We start from the raw sequence: 20,005 nt of genomic DNA, 5'->3' as shown, positions 1-20,005 counted from the left end.
TTATATTCATAAATTATTATATACAAATTAATGGGCAAACCGTTCAACGGAAAAAAGCACTGGGAGAAGAAGCGATCCCGCAACCGTTGTATTGTGTGCGCTAAATGCAGTCAATAATTAGATAACCGCGTGCGTCGCATATCGAAATGATGGAGCATCATTTCGATATCGAGCGAAATTCGCGAGGGATCGATCAAACGTGCATGCAGCGATGCAGCATCCGCCAATCGGAAATTGTTACCCAATCGCATCGTCGGTTGCTTTCTATGCGTTATAGATCCGCGACAATCTACGACGTTTCAACATCTATTTTGAAAAACGACGTGCGCAACGAGTTCGCGCGATTGCTCAACATTTCCCGACAATCTCGCAATCCACGTCGATCCGGTCGAACCATCGCGAGACTGTCGGTGAAGCGATACAAAGCGATACTTTGTCACATCGTGTCCTAAAAATCCTACAATTAATTCGAATCAACTAAAATAAAAGAGCAAATTAGAATAAGCTCGGTCGGCGAGTATGTTTTAAGGAAATCGAACCATTTATCGAGAGCTAGCGGATAGCGATAGGTGCGTATCGAATATTCAAAAAATAACTTTGGGGCGTGCGACGATTGACCGGGCGAAGGGAGGTGACAGATCGCCGGTTGGAGTGTTTGTTTTGACCCGACAAGCCGGTCACCGCCACGCTTCTCCCCAAAATTCGGACCCGTGTCGTCGAGTATTCCTGCTCGACGCTCGCGATCTTCTCCTCTGTCGTGCTCGCATGCAATATGGCTATGTACGGACGTTATCACGGTAGGAACAATCAAGAGCTCGTCCAACATCTCAAGCGTAAGTGTCGCGACTGTTATGCAATGTTATGTCACATCGTCCCACATGCCGATGTTACACCGCTGCACGCTTTGACGTCAGTTTTTTTTCCAATTTAGGATTAGACGTCAGTTTATTCCATGAAAAAAAGAAATATTTACAATCTACTCTATATTTGAAACTTGCTTTAAAGTCACTCAAATTTTAATTGAAAGACTAAATATACTAAAATGAATAATTAATCCTCTTTATGTTTTAATCCAGAATAATTTAAAGTTCGGTTATGATAAGTCGAAAATATATGGATATTTAAATTTCATAAAATTCTGCTTACATCAGTTTACACATTCTTGCAAAATATTATTGACGTTATATATAATAATTAATCAAAATTATTTTTAGGATCCAGAGTGATTAAAACTGATAGAGTGTTTGAGGCAATGAATTCTGTGGACAGAGGAAAATATACTCATCCTAACCATGCTTATATAGATGCTCCGCAAGGGATAGGTTACGGCGTCACCATTAGTGCTCCCCATATGGTATAATCTTTTAATTTCATTTTTATTTTGTTTTTATTACACATAAAAGTGTGTCAATAAATTATAATATATGTATATTTAATATTTATTGATCAAGAGATTATAAGGTCGAATGTGATATGCAAACAAATTTTATTTAAAAATGAGGTATCGCTCAGTGACTCTCAATAATAATAAATAAATTAATATACATACACACATACAAGTGAAAAAAACGATAGAAATAAAATTACAAGTTGGAAGACAAATGGAAATTCTTTAGCATGCGTATGCCCTGGAATTGCTTGAAGAGAAACTGCATAATGGTGGAAAGGCATTAGATGTTGGTTCTGGTTCAGGATACTTGACAGCATGTATGGCCATTATGTTAGGAACACATGGATTAGCTGTTGGAATCGACCATATTCCAGAGCTTCGAACAATGGGTGAAGAAAACATTCGACATGACAATCCAGAACTTTTGCGCGATGGACGTGTGGAATTAGTTGGTACATAAAATTCTATTTTTAAACAATTATATACATTACTTGTTACACAAATCTACTTGTCTTTTTCATATAATAAAATTATTTAATTATGATTGTAATTGTTTAGTCGGTGATGGGAGATTGGGATATCCTGATCGTGCACCATATAATGCTATTCATGTGGGAGCAGCCGCCAAAGAACTGCCGCAAGCGGTAAGCGAAATGCTTGAATTGTTCTCAGATGTGCTGGGATAAATATTGGAGAGAAATATTTCTTGCGATTTATAGTTGATAGATCAATTAGCACCTGGTGGACGCTTAGTAGTGCCAATGGGCCCCGAGAACTCGGATCAAACCTTAGTGCAAATCGATAAGACTATGGATGGCAAAATCAAGCAGCGACCATTAATAGGAGTGATGTTCGTCCCACTCACCGATAGGGAACGACAATATCGTCGATCATGAGATACGTGTCGGCTCCAATAAGTGAGCGCCGCTTTATTATTTATAATTACAAGTATTATTTTATTATTCTAACATTGTGCACAACTTTACTCACATAAAACGTGTTAGAAAAGCAATTCAACTGCATCAAATACATAATTTTGTTAAAAATTTTTATGAATATTAATCAAAATCTATAGGATTAGAAAATATTTCTTTATCTTTGAGATCACCAACACTTAGAATTAAGTTTTTATTTTTTAGTATCATATTTTATTAAATGTATTAATCTTTTTAATGAGAGGACAACTAGATATTGTTGTAATTTTTGCTTCCAGAAAATTTTGCTTTGTATCTAAGTATGCAATAATGTCGATTGGTGATATTATCTAGTCTTTAGATATTACATAAATATAATATATATATGAATAGTAACTGTGAGAAAAAAAGAACTAGATTTAAACTAATGGCTATGATATTTAAATTATAATGTTAATGGTAAACTTATATAATTTGCAGTTGGTTTAATAATATTATTATAATAATATAATAGCTGTGTTTAATAATAATAAACATAAAACTTTGATTTGCATGATATAAATAAGACATAAGAAATTCTTTTCGATTTAAACTAAAGTCTAAAGTAATTTTTTATTTGACTTTTTGTATTATCGATAATAAATTTTTATGTTAAGTTTCTTCAAGATCCCATTTTACAAATTAAATAAAAAGAGAATTATATACAATTAAGCAGTTTATTTATTAATGATATACATATATATAACATTGTTTACATTTTTCTGTGTAAGACACTTTTATAAATAATATATGTAATATATAGTATCTTTTCTTTTCTATGATTTAATCGATTTGTGTATTCTCTCCAATTATTGATCTGTATTTTTTGAAGTTATAAGAGTATAAATGCAGTATTTAAAAATAAATATATGTATTTCAAAAAATATACATTTAAAATATACAATAACTATAGAATCAGAGAAATACTTTATATATTATTTTCATGTTATATATATATATATATAATATAGTCAAATAGAATATTGAATGATTATGTCATACAACTATAACAAGTTAACAATTAATCATAAAAAAATTATGTTTATACACAGAGATCCGTTCAAGTTTTAAGTAAAATCATCGAGCAAGAATTTTTATCCGCAGAAAAATGAAAAATTCCCGTAAATCATCAGCAACAGTTTGAGAAAATGGTAATGGAGAATATAGCTGAACAAATATATTTTACATTATTACATTAATATCGTTATATTTAAAAGTTCGAGATTTAAACAGTTTGCTTTATGATGCTATATGATTTGGAATGTACAAAATGGGCAGTGAAATCAAGTATTTTATTTACATCCATCTTCAGTTACATAATTAAACATTAAAGAGCCTTTACCATGTACAAACTAAGCGCTGCACCAGATGCTAATCCTATACCCAGAAAAGCTCCCATCATTGCAGATGCAACTTCTTTTTCTTGGCTATCCACAACTCTGTGTGAAATCGATATATAAGATAATAGCATAAAATATATTATACATAATCAGAACATTTTTATAGTTAATGATACTTACGAGGGCACGAGAATAAACGTTAAATTACAGAGATAACCGTTAGTTATGGCGAACATGATAGTTATCAAAATGTAATATATATCATTGTGAATATAAACAGGCAGGTGGTGTCTCGGTTGCGCGTTGCAAAACATAAGTACAGGTATAAAAACACTTCTAGCGACGCTCATAAACATTACGAGCCATGGATTACCTTTTGGCTACAATGACAAAATAACTGATAGAAATATCTTGCATAAAAACAATGCAAATTTTGCAAACTATAACGCAAATTCTTACCCATTGAAAAATACCGGATAATACTCTTCCAGCATAATCGCCAGTGCTAAAGATGAGATACGTCACCACAGGTACAAAATATATGTCTAAAAGAATCATTTCAGATTTTTCATTCGTAAATTTATTTGTTTCGCGAGAAAATCGCGCGAGATATGGAATATTATATTGAAACATATTTGCAGAAGTTTCCGCTTACCATTCCATGCATGGCCTTTCCCCTTGTATTGACTCTCCACTAATACAGTAATCGCCGGATACACAGCTAGCGATATGAAAAATACAAGAAATATGCTAGCGCTGTAATGCCAGATTCTTTTTATAATCCGCGTATAGGACACATTTGAATCTGCTGAGAAACTAACTTCTCCATTTATCAAGTGATCAGATTTCAAACGATCAGGTACCATTTCTATCATTTGATGCTTGAAAAATGGCTAAAAAGGAAAATAGAAAATTGTTTTTATTAGAGCAATGATTCTTAAGCTGGACTTCGCGAATCCAATTGATAGAGTTTAGAAAATTTCTACAAAGTTGATAAAGCTTGAAAGTGAAATCCTCGAGTGAATCATACATAATTTAATTCTATTTCTCGACAAATAAATTGTGCAGTAATACAATATGCTGCTGCGACACATATATAATGCCTTTTATCATTTTATCATAAGTAACCTAACTTAGCATACATTATAGAACACCTGTGTCGCGATGCATCATTTCGATATAAATACAATGACTATTAGTGATGATCTCATTTTGCATATGACAATGGCTAATAGGATTGAAAATTCGATGGCAAGTTAATCCCGGTATGTTTGATAAAATTAACTTACCGCTCTTTCCAAAACGATGTAAGCGATCAATGATAACAAGAGCACGATATCGCCGATAATGAAATATACCAAGCCGGAAAGTGCCGGACTGGCGCCTACCCACAAAGAGCAAACTTCCGCTAGAGCTGTAAATATTCCACCAAGGGCTTGTCCGCCGGACATAGCAGTTATATATTTCGGCGAAAATTTACCCACTATACCCATTAGACTCCCTCCAAAAATGGCACTTGCAGCTGGAATTTTATATTATTAAGTAACAATATATTCTTATAGCAAAACTACAATCACTGGAATTATTACATTTTTGTTACAAATTTAATTATTTGAAGATACACACATACCATTTACAAGTGCAACTGTCAGCAAAGTAACAATTAGGAATACATTTTGCCCTAAAAATGAAGTTTTATTTTATTTTTAGGGTATGATAAAGTATTATAAAAGTAGTTCTAATTATTACAAAAGATATAACAGATATAAAGATAAAATAAACTGTAATTGCTTACATTTATCAGTGTCCATTTCAACAAATATAGTCGTTATGATAAAAAGCAGCAATATTATACATTGAGAACCCACCATCCTTACAGTTAGAGAGATTCTGGGTATTTAAAGATTTTGATTATTAAACATTATGTATACTTTCTAATATGGTTCAAAGTTATTTATAATTTTTCTAACTTTTCTATACGATACATTAATACAAATAAATTGCAACAAGATAATTAGTTATGTAATGATAGAAATTTTATTATATTTTACACGTTTGTAATTTTTTGTATGCAATTTCTTTCAATTTTTCCCAACTGATTTCAATTTCAATAGCGCTTTTAAGTCCAAAAGAATAATCAAGAATGGATCTTAACTTTAAATCATTCTGTATAGATAAATATTGCACACATAGATATATTTTTTATAACAATTATTTTATACTATTTTATATTACCACTTTTCACCCACCTCTTACTAATAAATGCGTTTATTATTAAAAAAAGAGTACTTGGTAATGCACTGGCAACGCTTAAATAAGATGTAAAACTAGCTTGAAGATCCGTCTTTTGCTCAAATAATTCTGCATATGTATGAGTAAGATTTGTTACATTATGAATTTCTCTGAATTTATACATCCAGTACTGAAAGAAAGAACATTATATAGCCAACAATATTCCAATCATAATTATGAAAAAAATGAAACTCAGTCTCTTACATCATCAGCAGTAATAAAAAAACTCCATGGGATTAATGTATTTATTCCAAGTAAGTAAAATACAATATATGCAAAATTATATCTAAAATATGCAAAAAGAAAAATTATAGATACATACGTGTAAATAGACTTTAGCAATAGATCATTTTTAAATTAAATCTCAATGTTGTAAAAAACGTACTTGTCATACGGTTCATACAGCTTTAAAAATGGTTTTTCATCAGGGATTGCAATATTAGAATCGTCTACCTCAGTCTCTAAATCATCCTCAAATTCACTATCAGATGCGCCCCCCAATAAAGGTCTTCTATTGATGGAATACATGACTCTTTCCTGATAGATAACAAATTGTACAATGCTTCATAAAAGAATTTAAAACAAGAAAATGCATGCAGTTTCTTTGCATCACTTTGCAATATAAATCAGTGCACATTATGAGCATGCAGTACATAATAATATATGACAAATAAATGTGACAGTTTTTAAACATTAAAGATTTACATCGATATTTTTGATTATCGACAAAATTTTATTGTTCACGAATTTACAAATGGACAAAGCGCTCTTCAAACTAAACAATCATATGGTGTTATAGGAAGCAGTACTCACGGAATTTGTAACAAAGGTGCTTTACACGCAAAGAATAGACGTTGTGGTTCAAGTGCGAAGAAACTTATAAAGAATCACGTGCGATCGTCGAAAGCAACTAATATCATCTCAGACGAGATCACGAATGAATCTGAAACACATGAGGGACCATGTTCCGAGAGTGAAAAACTCGGGTGGAAAAATTTAATTTTTACGTAGCATCATTCGCTTTGTCTGATTACGTTTGTGACTCGTGTCTAGCCAATCGCTCGTGACGTCTACGAACAATTGACATATTTCGACTATATTATTGGACTGCATCACACATTGTGTATACCACACCACTCCGCCTACCTCCACCTACTACAATGGTACGCTTTGACACGGGTTGACACGAGATTTGTATTGTTAAAAGAACTTTTAGCACTCTTCTTGTTTTTCCTCTCTTTCTCTTCAATTTGTGAATATATATCTATCTCATTTTATTCCGTTCCAGTTCAGCTAAAAAGACCTATTCGTGAGGCGCGCGCGTGCGCGCGTCGATCAGCTGATTGATGGATACACGAATGAAGTATAGAAAATATAGCCAATACAGAAAAACTCACATCTGCTTACACTAGCGTCCTCTTGATGAATTTAGTCTTGCAATTGCGCGGGAAATTGAGCGGCAGGTATACAGGTTACCCGCGTCTGGAGTATACTTTGGAATAAGAGTATAAAATTGTCGCACGTAATCTTATCAACTATGTCGAGTCCTATGAGACCGCCTCGGACCCCTGTTCCACAGGATGATGACGGTTCGATGAACGGCACGCCGAGGCGGCAGCCTCGGACTCCGACTTCTGTCAGAGCTTCTTCGGTTGCTGGTACACCTAGCACCATTGGTTCCGCGTCTACGAGACAAGGTTAAAGAATACTTTTTAATGGAATATCTGTATTGAAAAAGAGATGTATATAAATTATAATATTTGTTTTGCATCATTACATAGGTACACCTCAGAGGAGACCAGGCAATAATCCGGTAGACACTCCGTTACGATGGGGCAGCCGTCACGCACAGGAGACCATTGCGCCATCATCGGAAGGTCTTTCCTCTGTGCCATTGTCTTCTCCGAATCGATTGGTACAAACAAGCCCTCTTGCTGCGGGTATGAGCGAAGTAGAGTTATCTTCTCCTTTGAATTATGGAACACCTAGTTCTTTGGCATCAGTTCGCACTCCTCGCAGTGGTATTAGGGGTACACCAGTGCGACAGAGGCCAGATGTTCAGTCTGACAGACGTATGCGACAAGTTAACTTGGCTGAAGTAAGTTAAAAAATATTAATATATAGATATTATTAATTAAATTATTAATGTAATTAAATTTTATTGATAGATACCAGAAGAACCCAATGTTCAAAGAACATCAGAAACTGAAAATGGTCCGCAGTTAGTTATTTGGGGTACAAATGTTGTAGTAGATCAGTGTAAAGAACAATTTAAACGATTTATTTTACGATTTATTGATCCGGAAGCAGAGAATGATGAATTGCCTGAGAACATGAATCTATCAGATCCACTTTACTTGCAAAAGCTCGAAGAGATACATACGCTCGAGGAACCTTACTTGAATATAAACTGCGCTCATCTCGAGGCATTCGACGAACAACTTTACAATCGATTGATATGCTATCCACAGGAAGTGATACCAGCTTTCGACATGACTGCAAATGAAATGTTCTTTGAGAGATACCCTGCGGCAGTGTTGGAGCATCAAATTCAAGTACGGCCCTACAATGCTACCAGAACCAAAAGCATGCGTCTCTTGAATCCTGAAGACATAGATCAATTGATCACTATCACTGGTATGGTTATTAGAACATCAAACATCATGCCGGAAATGCGAGAGGCATTCTTCAAGTGTATCGTGTGCTCTTTCACGACGACCGTGGAAATCGATAGAGGTCACATAACCGAGCCCACAGTGTGCACACATTGCAACAACAATTACTGCTTCAATTTGATACACAATCGCAGTCATTTCTCCGACAAACAAATGATCAAACTGCAAGAATCACCGGACGATATGCCAGCTGGTCAAACCCCTCATACAGTGGTGCTTTTTGCACATAATAATTTAGTTGACGCTGTCTCACCAGGTGACAGAGTTTCCGTCACCGGTATATATCGCGCGTTACCGATACGCGTTAATCCGCGACAGTCCAATGTACGCGCTATCTACAGAACACATGTTGACGTTGTCCACTTTAGAAAACAAGATTCAAAGCGGTAAGATACATCTCAGATTAACACTTCTTATTTATATTTTATTAAATTGTATATATTATAGTTTAGTACTAATTATGTATAAAGTATGTATGTTAATTTTGATTATTTGTTACATATATAGACTATACGAGCAAGAAGAGGGCAAGAATCATGCATTTCCACCGGAGAGAGTGGAATTATTAAAACTCTTGTCACAAAAGGAGGATGTGTATGAACGATTGGCACGGCACATTGCTCCCAGCATCTACGAAAACGAAGATGTAAAGAAGGGAATATTATTGCAATTATTCGGCGGGACAAAGAAAGAACAGAGTAAATCGAGTAAGAAATATTTTCGATCCGAAATAAATATACTTTTGTGCGGAGATCCAGGTACGAGTAAATCGCAGCTGTTACAATTCGTCTTCAATCTGGTACCGCGCTCGCAGTATAGCAGCGGAAAAGGTATAAATATACTTCTTGATAGCGATAACATCACATGTAAATTTAGTATTTGCTTTCGTATATCTCATGCTCGTAATCTTTTTTTTTTTTTTTCCAGGTTCCAGCGCTGTCGGCTTAACTGCATTCGTAACGAAAGATCCTGAAAGTCGCCAATTAGTACTGCAAACTGGCGCCTTAGTTCTCGCCGATAACGGTATCTGTTGCATTGACGAGTTCGATAAAATGAACGATAGCACACGCTCAGTGCTGCACGAAGTTATGGAGCAACAAACAATGAGTATTGCGAAAGCGGGTATTATTTGTCAATTGAATGCGAGAACGAGTATTTTGGCAGCGGCTAATCCTTGCGAGTCGCAATGGAATAAAAATAAAACAGTAAATATCCATTAAATGATAATCAATATTGAATATCAGTCTGATATTATCGAATTGTTACAAATCTTTACATTTGTTTTTAGGTTATAGAAAATGTTATGTTACCACATACACTAATGTCACGTTTCGACTTAATTTTTCTCATGCTGGATCCTCAGGACGAGATATTCGACAGGAAACTCGCCAGACATTTGGTATCATTATATTATAAATCTGATCTAGAGGAAGAGGATGATATTGTGGATATGAGCATTCTACGTGATTACATAGCTTATGCCAAGGAACACGTTCATCCTATTCTCAATGAAGAAAGCCAACAGAGGCTGATTCAGGCTTACGTCGATATGCGTAGAGTAGGAAGCGGTCACGGACAAATTACAGCCTATCCGAGGCAATTGGAGTCGCTGATAAGACTTGCTGAGGCACACGCTAAGATGCGATTTAGCAATGTAGTGGAAATTGTGGACGTTGAGGAAGCTTGGAGGTGAGAGTAGACAAAACATGGCTAAATATGATAATACCTAGATAACGCAATATTTTTGTTTTTAATGATGCAACTTATTGTAACATTTGTATATCGTCAGATTACATCGAGAAGCGTTGAAGCAATCGGCTATTGACCCACTAAGTGGCAAAATCGATATTAGTATTCTAACGACCGGTATGTCATTAGCTGCGAGAAAACGTAGGCAGGAACTAGTGGAGGCGCTGAAAAAGCTCATCAAAGGCAAAGATAAGACACCGACGCTAAACTATCAGAAAATTTTCACGGAATTGAAAGAATCATCCAGTATGGTGAGTTTATTCATTATACATATATCTTATTTCTGCATTTTTTTTTTTATATATATATTATTTCAGTTTATTTCTAATGTGCATTTATCCAGAGAAAGCATGCTTGGTTAATTCTATGTTTTTTTTTTAGTTGGTGACGCGTGAAATGTTCGAAGATACTCTGAAAGATTTGCAAGATAACGGTATTGTAATTGTAACTGGCAAAAATACTATTCGTGTTTGTTAAACTTATTTACAATTTTTGTATCGCTTTGCTTAGGATATTTTTGAACGATTAATAGAGATATACAGATAATTTATTCATTGGTGTATTCTATAAAAAGTTTGCTAAATATTTTTATATATGAAAGAGATTATTATAAAAATTTATTTTATATCCCATTATAATTGTTACAAAATCCCTTTTAATCCGAGACTAGCACAGAATAGATAATGACAAAATTTTAAATAATTAACATTACAAAAAATTATAAACATTATAGTTTACAATAAGTTGCACCATTAATTTTTACTTGTACACATATTTTGCACATGTGTATATGCGTTTCAATGAACAACGTTCTTTCCGTTTAATTATATATATATAAAAAAAAAAAAAAAAAAAAAAAAATTTAAAAAATTAAAAAAATCATAATGCATATGTGACAGCTTAGACTTAGACAAAGTCTAATTAACATCAGTATTTATATAATCATTTAATAAATGCTTTTGTGTTTTTGCAAGTCATATATAACTTTGACATTACAAAGTGGAATTTCAAATGCTTTTTGCAAATAGATATAATAAAGAGAAAAAGAAGAAAGATCGTGAAAAAGTAATGTCGCTGATTTACGATTACTAAAATGATCTTCAAGCGAGCGCTCGTTTCGCGATATTGTAAAGAGAACAGAATTTAATCTTGGTTTTAATACAGCTTCGGCGGAACGAAAGGACATGAACTTTATGATTTTGGGATTAATCCAGAGAATCATATGATAAATACGAACTTGTTGCTTGTTATGTTTATTACGTTGGAGAGTGAGTGAACTTTCTCGCGTATACACGATCTGATATGTGGAATCTAATGACAAAATATTATCTTTATATAAAACGGTTATACGAAAATATAATCTATTAAATAATTCTTCAATTTAATAAATTATTTAATAATAACTCAAAGAATTTTTTTCAGTGCAAAAGAGGAAATGACAAAAGTATATTTTTTAATTAATTTAATCTAAATTTTAAGACAAGGCTTTGAAAAATATATAGTAATATTTGAAAAATATTTTCTAATAATATATGAAATATTTTTATTTAAATAATGGACGCGCTTGTTATTATTAGCTAAGGAAAAATTGATGTCAAGTTAGTCGAGAAATTTACCACTAAAAAATAATGCGTTAAAACTAAGATACACTGTATATTATTATACAAAGTGACCTCGTAGCGATCTTGAAACAGAATTTTGTCAACAAGAGACTCTCGATGATCAGTTAGTTCGATGCGAACGACAGGCCGTAGTGGTTTCAACGTCAACGATCAGGTATAAATTGCAGAGTTGATTGTTTATACTTATACGATTTGAACGGAATTTTCACGTTTATTAATTTTTATATATCGATTAAATTTATTTCGGAATTTCGGTCAAATAAGTCTCGCGATCGCGATAAGATCACTTCGTGCATAATCCGCATTATGCCTATATTTGCGTTTTTAACGCATTAGTGTTTGAGTTAGATTCCTTGACTAATATATAAAATCGAACTTTTAGGCAAAGATATCAAAAATATCGTGAATTTTTAATATTATATCTTTTCAATATTGAAACTCTCATTCGAAATAACTCTTGATTATAACGATCGAGTGTCATCGCCTCGATAAGCGAAAATGTCATTCAGTCAGTGCGCAGATTCGCGAACAGTACAGCTTTCTATGCGTAATAAAAGAAGTCGCGAAAAACGATATTTGCGAGATAAAACGCCCTTTTTACAATATCGTATAAATTGATACGTTTGATAAACAAGCTGATTTTGCTAAAGGTTGAAATCGTTATAACTTCGAATTGAATATTTCTCAGTGTTGTGAATATGTATACGGAAACATGTATCGGGAAAGAGGTCGTCGTGTTTTCTTTATCACCAATAAACATGAAGGTCATTTCGATATCTACAGTTTTACTCTGCTTTCTATTAGATGTTCTCGATAAAGCAGAGATACATTTTCAAATAATAGAATAAATTTGAATGATTATTTTTGTCAATCTGATGTCAAGTCTCTTTCAAAATCACAATTTTTGTTCGCTTGGATACAGGATTTCACACTCCTTCCGGGTTTCTCAAACTGAAAATATCAAAGCTCAATTAAATTTACAAGACGAGAGCGGAGCATAATTAATTGAATCCGATTCTCTTTTGCATAGGTAATTTGATTTCGTGATATATTTGCACAAAAGCAAAAAAGTTTGCTAAATATTTTTATATATGAAAGAGATTATTATAAAAATTTATTTTATATCCCATTATAATTGTTACAAAGTCCCTTTTAATCCGAGACTAGCACAGAATAGATAATGACAAAATTTTAAATAATTAACATTACAAAAAATTATAAACATTATAGTTTACAATAAGTTGCACCATTAATTTTTAAACAATTCTTTTCAAATTAATTCAACTTTTCAAATAAATATCGCATAAAATAGACTTATCGCAAAAAATAGACTTTTTGATATATTGCATCTAAGCAACGATAAAAGCGACAGATAGTCACTTTTAGAAGTTTGAAAATCTTGCGACTCTCAAGAATATTTCATTCTATTTTAAAATGGTTAAAATAAAAATTCTTTGTTTTCCATTCTTCTAATTTAATTGAAACATGTATTTCTTTTACTTCTCATTTTAACATATACTGTTCATTAATAATAAATCTATTTATACATACAGATTATAACTTGGATGAAACTCTTATATCCGAGATATGCGGATCGCGCACGTAAGATAAAAAATAAGTAGAGCTATGGGAGAGAAAGGTATAATACCGAGAGTGTGCCATGACATATTTGAAAGAATCAAATTGAAGGAAGACTGGAGTTTTAAAGTATCTGTGTCGTTCATGGAATTATATCAAGAACAACTGTATGATCTATTATCTGATAAGCAGAGAAACCAGTCCATTGTAGATATCAGGGAAGATGGAAAAAGTATAAAAATTGTTGGCGTTACTGAAAAACAAGTTGCAAATGTTCAAGAGACACTAAAATGTTTGACTCAGGGTGCTATGGCTCGTATAACTGGCGCGATTGCTATGAATGCACATAGCAGTCGTAGTCACGTTATATTTAAAATTTGCATACATCAAAAACAGAAAAATGATCCGTAAGTTTTATACTTGTGATTGTTTATTGCATTTTTTTGTTATCTTATGTTGTTCAATTTATGAAAATAAAAATCTCTTTCTTTACACAGAAATACTGCAACAGTTGCAAAATTTCACCTAGTCGATTTAGCAGGCTCAGAACGTTGTAAAAAGACTCAAGCCACTGGAGAACAATTTAAGGAAGGAGTCAATATAAATAAGGGATTGTTTGCTTTAGGCAACATAATTTCCCGACTTGGTTATCGTACTCCTTCAGCATATATCGGATATAGAGATAATAGATTAACAAGGTTATTACAGGATTCTTTAGATGGTAATTCCATGACTCTTATGATTGCTTGTGTCAGTCCTGCTGGTAAATATTTATATATATAGATATATCTCATTTTAACATATACTGTTCATTAATAATAAATCTATTTATACATACAGATTATAACTTGGATGAAACTCTTAGCACATTGAGATATGCGGATCGCGCACGTAAGATAAAAAATAAACCGATCGTAAATCAAGATTCGAAGATGTTGAGACAAGCGGAAGTAAGTAACAATGTTCAAAATATTAATAAGGAGCTAGCGCTGAAAAAAGATCTTGCATCTGAATTTTTAAAGAATGCTGCACAGCAAACAGCAGAGAGCCAAAAGAATGTTGAGAGGGAACAAGAAGTTAAACGGCTATATGCGGAAGAAGAAGAAGCAGTACCTGCGCGATTGCTACAAAAGTTTCAAGCAGAGCTTATGAGACAAATGTTTACAAAGTGGGAGCTTATAAATATAACGTGACTACGACTGCTATGTGCATTCATAGCAGTCGCGCCAGTTATACGAGCCATAGCACCCTGAGTCAAACATTTTAGTGTCTCTTGAACATTTGCAACTTGTTTTTCAGTAACGCCAACAATTTTTATACTTTTTCCATCTTCCCTGATATCTACAATGGACTGGTTTCTCTGCTTATCAGATAATAGATCATACAGTTGTTCTTGATATAATTCCATGAACGACACAGATACTTTAAAACTCCAGTCTTCCTTCAATTTGATTCTTTCAAATATGTCATGGCACACTCTCAGTATTATACCTTTCTCTTCCATTCCTACATAGTTGGTGCCCATAGAATGAGTTTTACCACTTGTATTTTGTCCGTAAGCCAATACTGTTACATTATAGCCTGATAAAGATATAATTTATTTTTAACATAATAAAAATATATATCTTCAAATTATAAAGAATATATAGAAATATTTACCTTGAAAAATATTATTTATCAATCGTTTAACAGCTATATTATAAAAATCTTCCTGTTCAACATCAGGTGGAAAAACATAATTATATGTAAATGTCTTATCAGTATTACATACGTGAATTTGTGGTTCTCCAGGTACAACATTCAAACACATTTGACATCCTTTTTCAATTTTAGTTTTTATTAATGGACGAATACGCAGAGCAACGCAAACGATATCGTCACACATCTAAAAAAATATTACACACATATTCAGTTTATCAAGAATATAAGACAATAATATTAAATAAGATAATTTTTATCATTATTTGATATATTTGTATTCTTTCTTGGTTTGTCAAAATAATTTAAGCATAAATAATTGTATGTTTATAAATAGTATTTATATTTTACCAGTCAACATTAAATAATCAAAGATAGTTTTAAATTATTTTGATGAAGAAAGAACATTTATCTTCACTATAATAATCTAGCAAATACAAATGAGTCTCACTGCTTAATATAATTTATTTACATCTAAGAATCTTTGTATATCAGTGCATAATTTTTAATATCTCTAATATGAAAAGCATATATCTGTATATCTACAGGTTTATACATTTTATCATAAAGTAAAATATATAAGAGAAGATAAAAATGAAGAATCTTTTTCACAATGTAGAGAAATATTATTAAATATTTCTAGAAGTAAAAGAAATGCATGTTTCAATTAAATTAGAAGAATGGAAAATAAAGAATTTTTATTTTAACCTTTTTAAAATAGAATGAAATATTCTCGAGAGTCTTAAGATTTTTAAACTTCTAAAAGTGACTATCTGCCGCTTTTATCGTTGCTTAGATGCAATATATCAAAAAGTCTATTTTTTGCGATATCGCTAAAAAAACTATTTGTACTTACTTTTAATACAATTTTTCAAAATTTTACAATTTATAAAAATATACTTTGAACAGCGCGAGAATATATGTATACAAACGACAAGTCTCTTTTACCCTTCTAGATTGTTCTGAAGTGGATACAGATAACAGAGAGCAGAGAGACGTTAAATTTCAACCGATTTGAAATTTATCCAGCAGCACCGACGAGATACTATTAAAGACCGTCAGCCGTCAGCCCTGGGTAAGTTTTTGTGACCGTCAAACCGGATATATTTAGTCTGGACTCAAACCAGGGACATAGTCTGTCGGTAAGGGGCATAGTGAGTCGATAATCTGAGCACGAAAATGGCAGTCTCACCTTAACCTAGGCCATTGGCTGTCTGGTACTGTTTATTTTCAGCGCAAGTTCTGATTGGCCTCTGCTTTTCTAGCACGAGTTCTGATTGGCTTCTGCTTTTCTGCCAAGGTGTGAATCCGGCCTTATAGGCTGTGTTCCGATTCCCCACCTGGATGCACCCGATATTATAGTATACGTGACACATACTATAAAATTGGCAGCGGCCAATCCTTGCGAGTCGCAATGGAATAAAAATAAAAGTAAAAGTAAAAGTAAAAAGTAAATATCCATTAAATAATAATTAAAATTGAATATCAGTCTGATATTATCGAATTGTTACAAATCTTTACATTTGTTTTTAGGTTATTGAAAATGTTATGTTACCGCATACACTAATGTCACGTTTCGACTTAATTTTTCTCATGCTGGATCCTCAGGACGAGATATTTGACAGGAAACTCGCCAGACATTTGGTATCATTATATTATAAATCTGATCTAGAGGAAGAGGATGACATTGTGGATATGAGCATTCTATGTGATTACATAGCTTACGCCAAGGAACACGTTCATCCTATTCTCAATGAGGAAAGCCAACAGAGGCTGATTCAGGCTTACGTCGATATGTGTAGAGTATGAAGCGGTCACGGACAAATTACAGCCTATCCGAGGCAATTGGAGTCGCTGATAAGACTTGCTGAGGCACACGCTAAGATGCGATTTAGCAATGTAGTGGAGATTGTGGACGTTCAGGAAGCTTGGTGGTGAGAGTAGACACAAAACATGGCTAAATATAATAATACCTAGATAACGTAATATTTTTGTTTTTAATGAGAGAGATGCAACTTATTGTAACATTTGTATATCGTCAGATTACATCGAGAAGCGTTGAAGCAATCGGCTATTGACCCACTAATTGGCAAAATCGATATTAGTTCTTTATATTATATTATTCTATCGACCGGTATGTCATTAGCTGCGAGAAAACGTAGGCAGGAACTAGTGGAGGCGCTGAAGAAGCTCATCAAAGGCAAAGATAAGACACCGACGCTAAACTATCAGAAAATTTTCACGGAATTGAAAGAATCATCCAGTATGGTGAGTTTATTCATTATACATGTATCTTATTTCTGCATTTTTTTTTTTTTTTTTTATATATTATTTCAGTTTATTTCTAATGTGCATTTATCCAGAGAAAGCATGCTTGGTTAATTCTATGTTTTTTTTTTAGTTGGTGACGCGTGAAATGTTCGAAGATACTCTGAAAGATTTGCAAGATAACGGTATTGTAATTGTAACTGGCAAAAATACTATTCGTGTTTGTTAAACTTATTTACAATTTTTGTATCGCTTTGCTTAGGATATTTTTGAACGATTAATAGAGATATGCAGATAATTTATTCATTGGTGTATTTTATAAAAAGTTTGCTGAATATTTTTATATATGAAAGAGATTATTGTAAAAATTTATTTTATATCCCATTATAATTGTTACAAAATCCCTTTTAATCCGAGACTAGCATAGAATAGATAATGGCAAAATTTTAAATAATTAACATTACGAAAAATTATAAAGATTATAGTTTACAATAAGTTGCACCATTAATTTTTAAACAATTCTTTTCAAATTATAATTTTTGCCTACAGTAGATAACGAATATAATTCAAAGCTTGAAATTCGTATATCATTTTAAACCTAATATGTTAATTATATGATCTTTTATATCTTTATTTTTATAATTTATAATAGTATGTACACAGGAGTTTTGATATCTATGAATATTAAATTTGTAGTGACCAGAATTAGAAAAAGATTATTTTTGTATTTTTATTTTATTTTGTTTCTATATTTTTTTATATATAAATAGCTAATATTTATAAAAGCTTCTTGAATTAAAAAATGAATCCTTCCTGATTCTCTTTTCAATATTATGTTAAATTCTGTCACAATTCTCAGTTTTTAATAATTTAAGAAACATTTTTTTGCGTGCTTTCCATACGACATTTTATATTTTAGATAATTGCCAATTACAATAAATGATAAAACGCACAAATAGACCGCGCATGTTTTTTTATAAACACGATAATTTCGTGATGCTGACGCTTGATGTTCGCACATATTGAGCGCTGTTACTAATATATGCATTTATTTTTATAGAGTGACCATATGTTTTATTATCAATGAGAAATTATTTTCCTGTCGTTTATTCGATTTCACATATATTAGTATCGTATATTCGCCATAGTTATACGAAATGTCGGGTTAAAATGCAATGGCAAATAATTGTCATTGATAATTTAAATTGTCTTATAACTGACGTGTACGTATGTTTTACGCCTACGCCTTGTGCGCGGGCGTCGCGACGGAGGCGTCGTACTACGTAGTTTTGCTCTTGTGATGACCTTGGAAACTCCTACGCTCCTTTAAGCACCGGGTAGTTTTGGTGGGGACATTCGTTCATCGACGTCCTACCCACTCACGCCGGATAACTTCCGCCCCTCCGAATCACGATATTCGCTACGCATCGATGCCAGGAGAACCTAGGTATCTTCGAATTACCGTTTGGAGCATTAAAACGATATTCGATTGAATTCAGATGTCATTTTCTAAAAGCTTCCGTAATTAACTTTTCGTTGATAAAATAAACTATATTAGAATTTTATGCTAAATCCATTAAATTTACTATCAAAATAATTACTATTATGGAAAAAAAATTTAATAAAGAATAAATGTGTATGAAAGCATAATAACTGGTATATATTATACATAAAAAAATGATACATATATATTATATATAGCAAATCAAATTCATATAAAAATATTGTATTATATATCTTAAATTCTCTAACAATAAGCTATCTGCTTTAAGAATTTTTTCAGTTATTCTTTATTCACCAAATTTTAGCTCAAATTACATTAACATTTTGTTTAGTTTTTATGACAAATTATTTGCGTTTTTCTTATATATCCTGGATTGTAACACTGGATTAGATTAAATTGTTAGTTACGAGAGAAAAATTCTTAACAAATGTTCGTAATTATCTAATCGAGAATTAATCCTTTATATCATCATCTTTTCTATCATAATAATTAATAATAAAGTAAAAATAAGCAATACGTATGGAAAAAGTCGAGGAAAATGGCGGAATGTAGAAAAATTTTTTGCGTATATGCTTATTATTACTATAAGATCTATCCTAATACATATATATATAAACATATTCCATACATATATATATAAACATATTCCATACATATTTATATTTATATATGGAATTTTATGTGTATATATGGATTTTTTTTCTTAGGTGTTTATGAGTTGTACATCGATCATTTGTGAAAATTGAGAGATGAATTATAAGAACAATTAATTTGTAGATAGTAATTTTTAAAGAAAATAAAAAGTTAAAATTCTTAAAATTTTAAATTTAAATGATTTTATTTGTATTATCTCTCTTGTCCATCATGTTCTCAATATCCTAGAACTTAAATTTGTGTAAATATTGGCGACAAGGTTGATCCTGAAGGCAGAGTTTT

General features: G+C 32.3%; 5 protein-coding genes across 12 annotated transcripts; 3 read left to right on the top strand and 2 right to left on the bottom strand.

Annotated features, from left to right (window-relative positions):
• Positions 1–271: 271 nt before the first annotated feature.
• Positions 272–3,480, top strand: LOC138942325 (protein-L-isoaspartate(D-aspartate) O-methyltransferase). 2 transcript variants are annotated; one of them, XM_070312479.1, is made up of 6 exons: positions 272–833; positions 1,215–1,354; positions 1,617–1,842; positions 1,949–2,034; positions 2,110–2,307; positions 3,396–3,480. In XM_070312479.1, the coding sequence occupies exons 1-5, from the start codon at positions 773–775 to the stop codon at positions 2,284–2,286; spliced, it is 690 nt and encodes a 229-aa protein (XP_070168580.1). In that variant the 5' UTR covers positions 272–772; the 3' UTR covers positions 2,287–2,307; positions 3,396–3,480. The 2 variants fall into 2 exon arrangements, with proteins under 2 accessions (XP_070168580.1, XP_070168579.1); XM_070312478.1 differs by lacking the exon at positions 3,396–3,480 and having other exon boundaries at positions 2,110–2,597.
• A 141-nt stretch (positions 3,481–3,621) lies between these two features.
• Positions 3,622–9,889, bottom strand: Ent1 (Equilibrative nucleoside transporter 1). The gene is made up of 15 exons (XM_070312457.1): positions 9,391–9,889; positions 8,148–9,280; positions 7,753–8,068; positions 7,373–7,660; positions 6,789–7,278; positions 6,361–6,512; positions 6,180–6,261; positions 5,933–6,105; positions 5,479–5,573; positions 5,314–5,364; positions 4,973–5,205; positions 4,339–4,576; positions 4,143–4,228; positions 3,864–4,063; positions 3,622–3,782 (listed from the first exon to the last, which is right to left on the bottom strand). The coding sequence occupies exons 6-15, from the start codon at positions 6,501–6,503 to the stop codon at positions 3,671–3,673; spliced, it is 1,413 nt and encodes a 470-aa protein (XP_070168558.1). The 5' UTR covers positions 6,504–6,512; positions 6,789–7,278; positions 7,373–7,660; positions 7,753–8,068; positions 8,148–9,280; positions 9,391–9,889; the 3' UTR covers positions 3,622–3,670.
• Positions 7,277–17,941, top strand: Dpa (disc proliferation abnormal). Of its 2 annotated transcripts, none has more exons than XR_011448289.1 (8): positions 7,277–7,672; positions 7,757–8,073; positions 8,144–9,036; positions 9,158–9,480; positions 9,578–9,855; positions 16,831–17,231; positions 17,340–17,565; positions 17,699–17,941. XR_011448289.1 is itself a non-coding variant. In XM_070312456.1 (8 exons), the coding sequence occupies exons 1-8, from the start codon at positions 7,513–7,515 to the stop codon at positions 10,874–10,876; spliced, it is 2,679 nt and encodes an 892-aa protein (XP_070168557.1). In that variant the 5' UTR covers positions 7,313–7,512; the 3' UTR covers positions 10,877–11,078. The 2 variants fall into 2 exon arrangements, 1 of the variants encoding a protein (XP_070168557.1); XM_070312456.1 differs by lacking the exons at positions 16,831–17,231; positions 17,340–17,565; positions 17,699–17,941 and adding exons at positions 9,939–10,339; positions 10,440–10,650; positions 10,781–11,078 and having other exon boundaries at positions 7,313–7,672.
• On the top strand, positions 12,003–15,821 carry LOC138942322 (chromosome-associated kinesin KIF4-like). Of its 4 annotated transcripts, XM_070312463.1 has the most exons (6): positions 12,429–12,785; positions 12,944–13,051; positions 13,575–14,006; positions 14,097–14,362; positions 14,440–14,549; positions 14,622–15,821. In XM_070312463.1, exons 3-6 carry the CDS (start codon positions 13,648–13,650, stop codon positions 14,790–14,792), a joined length of 906 nt encoding a protein of 301 aa, XP_070168564.1. In that variant the 5' UTR covers positions 12,429–12,785; positions 12,944–13,051; positions 13,575–13,647; the 3' UTR covers positions 14,793–15,821. The 4 variants fall into 4 exon arrangements, with proteins under 4 accessions (XP_070168563.1, XP_070168564.1, XP_070168566.1 ...); XM_070312462.1 differs by lacking the exons at positions 12,429–12,785; positions 12,944–13,051 and adding an exon at positions 12,003–12,175; XM_070312465.1 differs by lacking the exon at positions 12,944–13,051.
• LOC138942326 (chromosome-associated kinesin KIF4A-like) lies at positions 12,096–16,722 on the bottom strand. 3 transcript variants are annotated; one of them, XR_011448291.1, is made up of 4 exons: positions 16,154–16,722; positions 15,371–15,484; positions 13,573–15,180; positions 12,096–12,972 (listed from the first exon to the last, which is right to left on the bottom strand). XR_011448291.1 is itself a non-coding variant. In XM_070312480.1 (4 exons), exons 2-4 carry the CDS (start codon positions 15,482–15,484, stop codon positions 12,968–12,970), a joined length of 321 nt encoding a protein of 106 aa, XP_070168581.1. In that variant the 5' UTR covers positions 16,154–16,722; the 3' UTR covers positions 12,096–12,967. The 3 variants fall into 3 exon arrangements, 1 of the variants encoding a protein (XP_070168581.1); XM_070312480.1 differs by having other exon boundaries at positions 15,091–15,180; positions 15,259–15,484; XR_011448290.1 differs by lacking the exon at positions 16,154–16,722 and having other exon boundaries at positions 15,259–15,503.
• Positions 17,942–20,005: the final 2,064 nt, after the last annotated feature.

Source organism: Polyergus mexicanus, unplaced genomic scaffold (assembly GCF_030449975.1).
Source record: "Polyergus mexicanus isolate NDT 795.1 unplaced genomic scaffold, iyPolMexi1.0 SCAF_22, whole genome shotgun sequence".
Lineage (NCBI taxonomy): Eukaryota > Metazoa > Arthropoda > Insecta > Hymenoptera > Formicidae > Polyergus > Polyergus mexicanus.
This window is presented reverse-complemented; position numbering and strand designations above follow the sequence as displayed.

Bases quoted from the DNA above. Each gene is read 5' to 3' on its own strand.
- LOC138942325 (XM_070312479.1), top strand. From the start codon at position 773: ATGGCTATGTACGGACGTTATCACGGTAGGAACAATCAAGAGCTCGTC. The intron at 1,355-1,616 runs GTATAATCTTTT...GAAATTCTTTAG, and splicing joins CCATTAGTGCTCCCCATATG to CATGCGTATGCCCTGGAATT. The intron at 1,843-1,948 runs GTACATAAAATT...GTAATTGTTTAG, and splicing joins TGGACGTGTGGAATTAGTTG to TCGGTGATGGGAGATTGGGA.
- Ent1 (XM_070312457.1), bottom strand. From the start codon at position 6,503: ATGTATTCCATCAATAGAAGACCTTTATTGGGGGGCGCATCTGATAGT. The intron at 6,106-6,179 runs GTAAGAGACTGA...TCTTTCTTTCAG, and splicing joins TTTTTATTACTGCTGATGAT to TACTGGATGTATAAATTCAG. The intron at 5,365-5,478 runs GTAAGCAATTAC...CTTCATTTTTAG, and splicing joins TGAAATGGACACTGATAAAT to GGCAAAATGTATTCCTAATT.
- Dpa (XM_070312456.1), top strand. From the start codon at position 7,513: ATGTCGAGTCCTATGAGACCGCCTCGGACCCCTGTTCCACAGGATGAT. The intron at 9,037-9,157 runs GTAAGATACATC...TTACATATATAG, and splicing joins AGAAAACAAGATTCAAAGCG to ACTATACGAGCAAGAAGAGG. The intron at 9,481-9,577 runs GTATAAATATAC...TTTTTTTTCCAG, and splicing joins GCAGTATAGCAGCGGAAAAG to GTTCCAGCGCTGTCGGCTTA.
- LOC138942322 (XM_070312462.1), top strand. From the start codon at position 13,648: ATGGGAGAGAAAGGTATAATACCGAGAGTGTGCCATGACATATTTGAA. The intron at 14,007-14,096 runs GTAAGTTTTATA...TTCTTTACACAG, and splicing joins CAAAAACAGAAAAATGATCC to AAATACTGCAACAGTTGCAA. The intron at 14,550-14,621 runs GTAAGTAACAAT...GAATTTTTAAAG, and splicing joins AGATGTTGAGACAAGCGGAA to AATGCTGCACAGCAAACAGC.
- LOC138942326 (XM_070312480.1), bottom strand. From the start codon at position 15,484: ATGTGTGACGATATCGTTTGCGTTGCTCTGCGTATTCGTCCATTAATA. The intron at 15,181-15,258 runs GTAAATATTTCT...TATCTTTATCAG, and splicing joins GATAAATAATATTTTTCAAG to GCTATAATGTAACAGTATTG.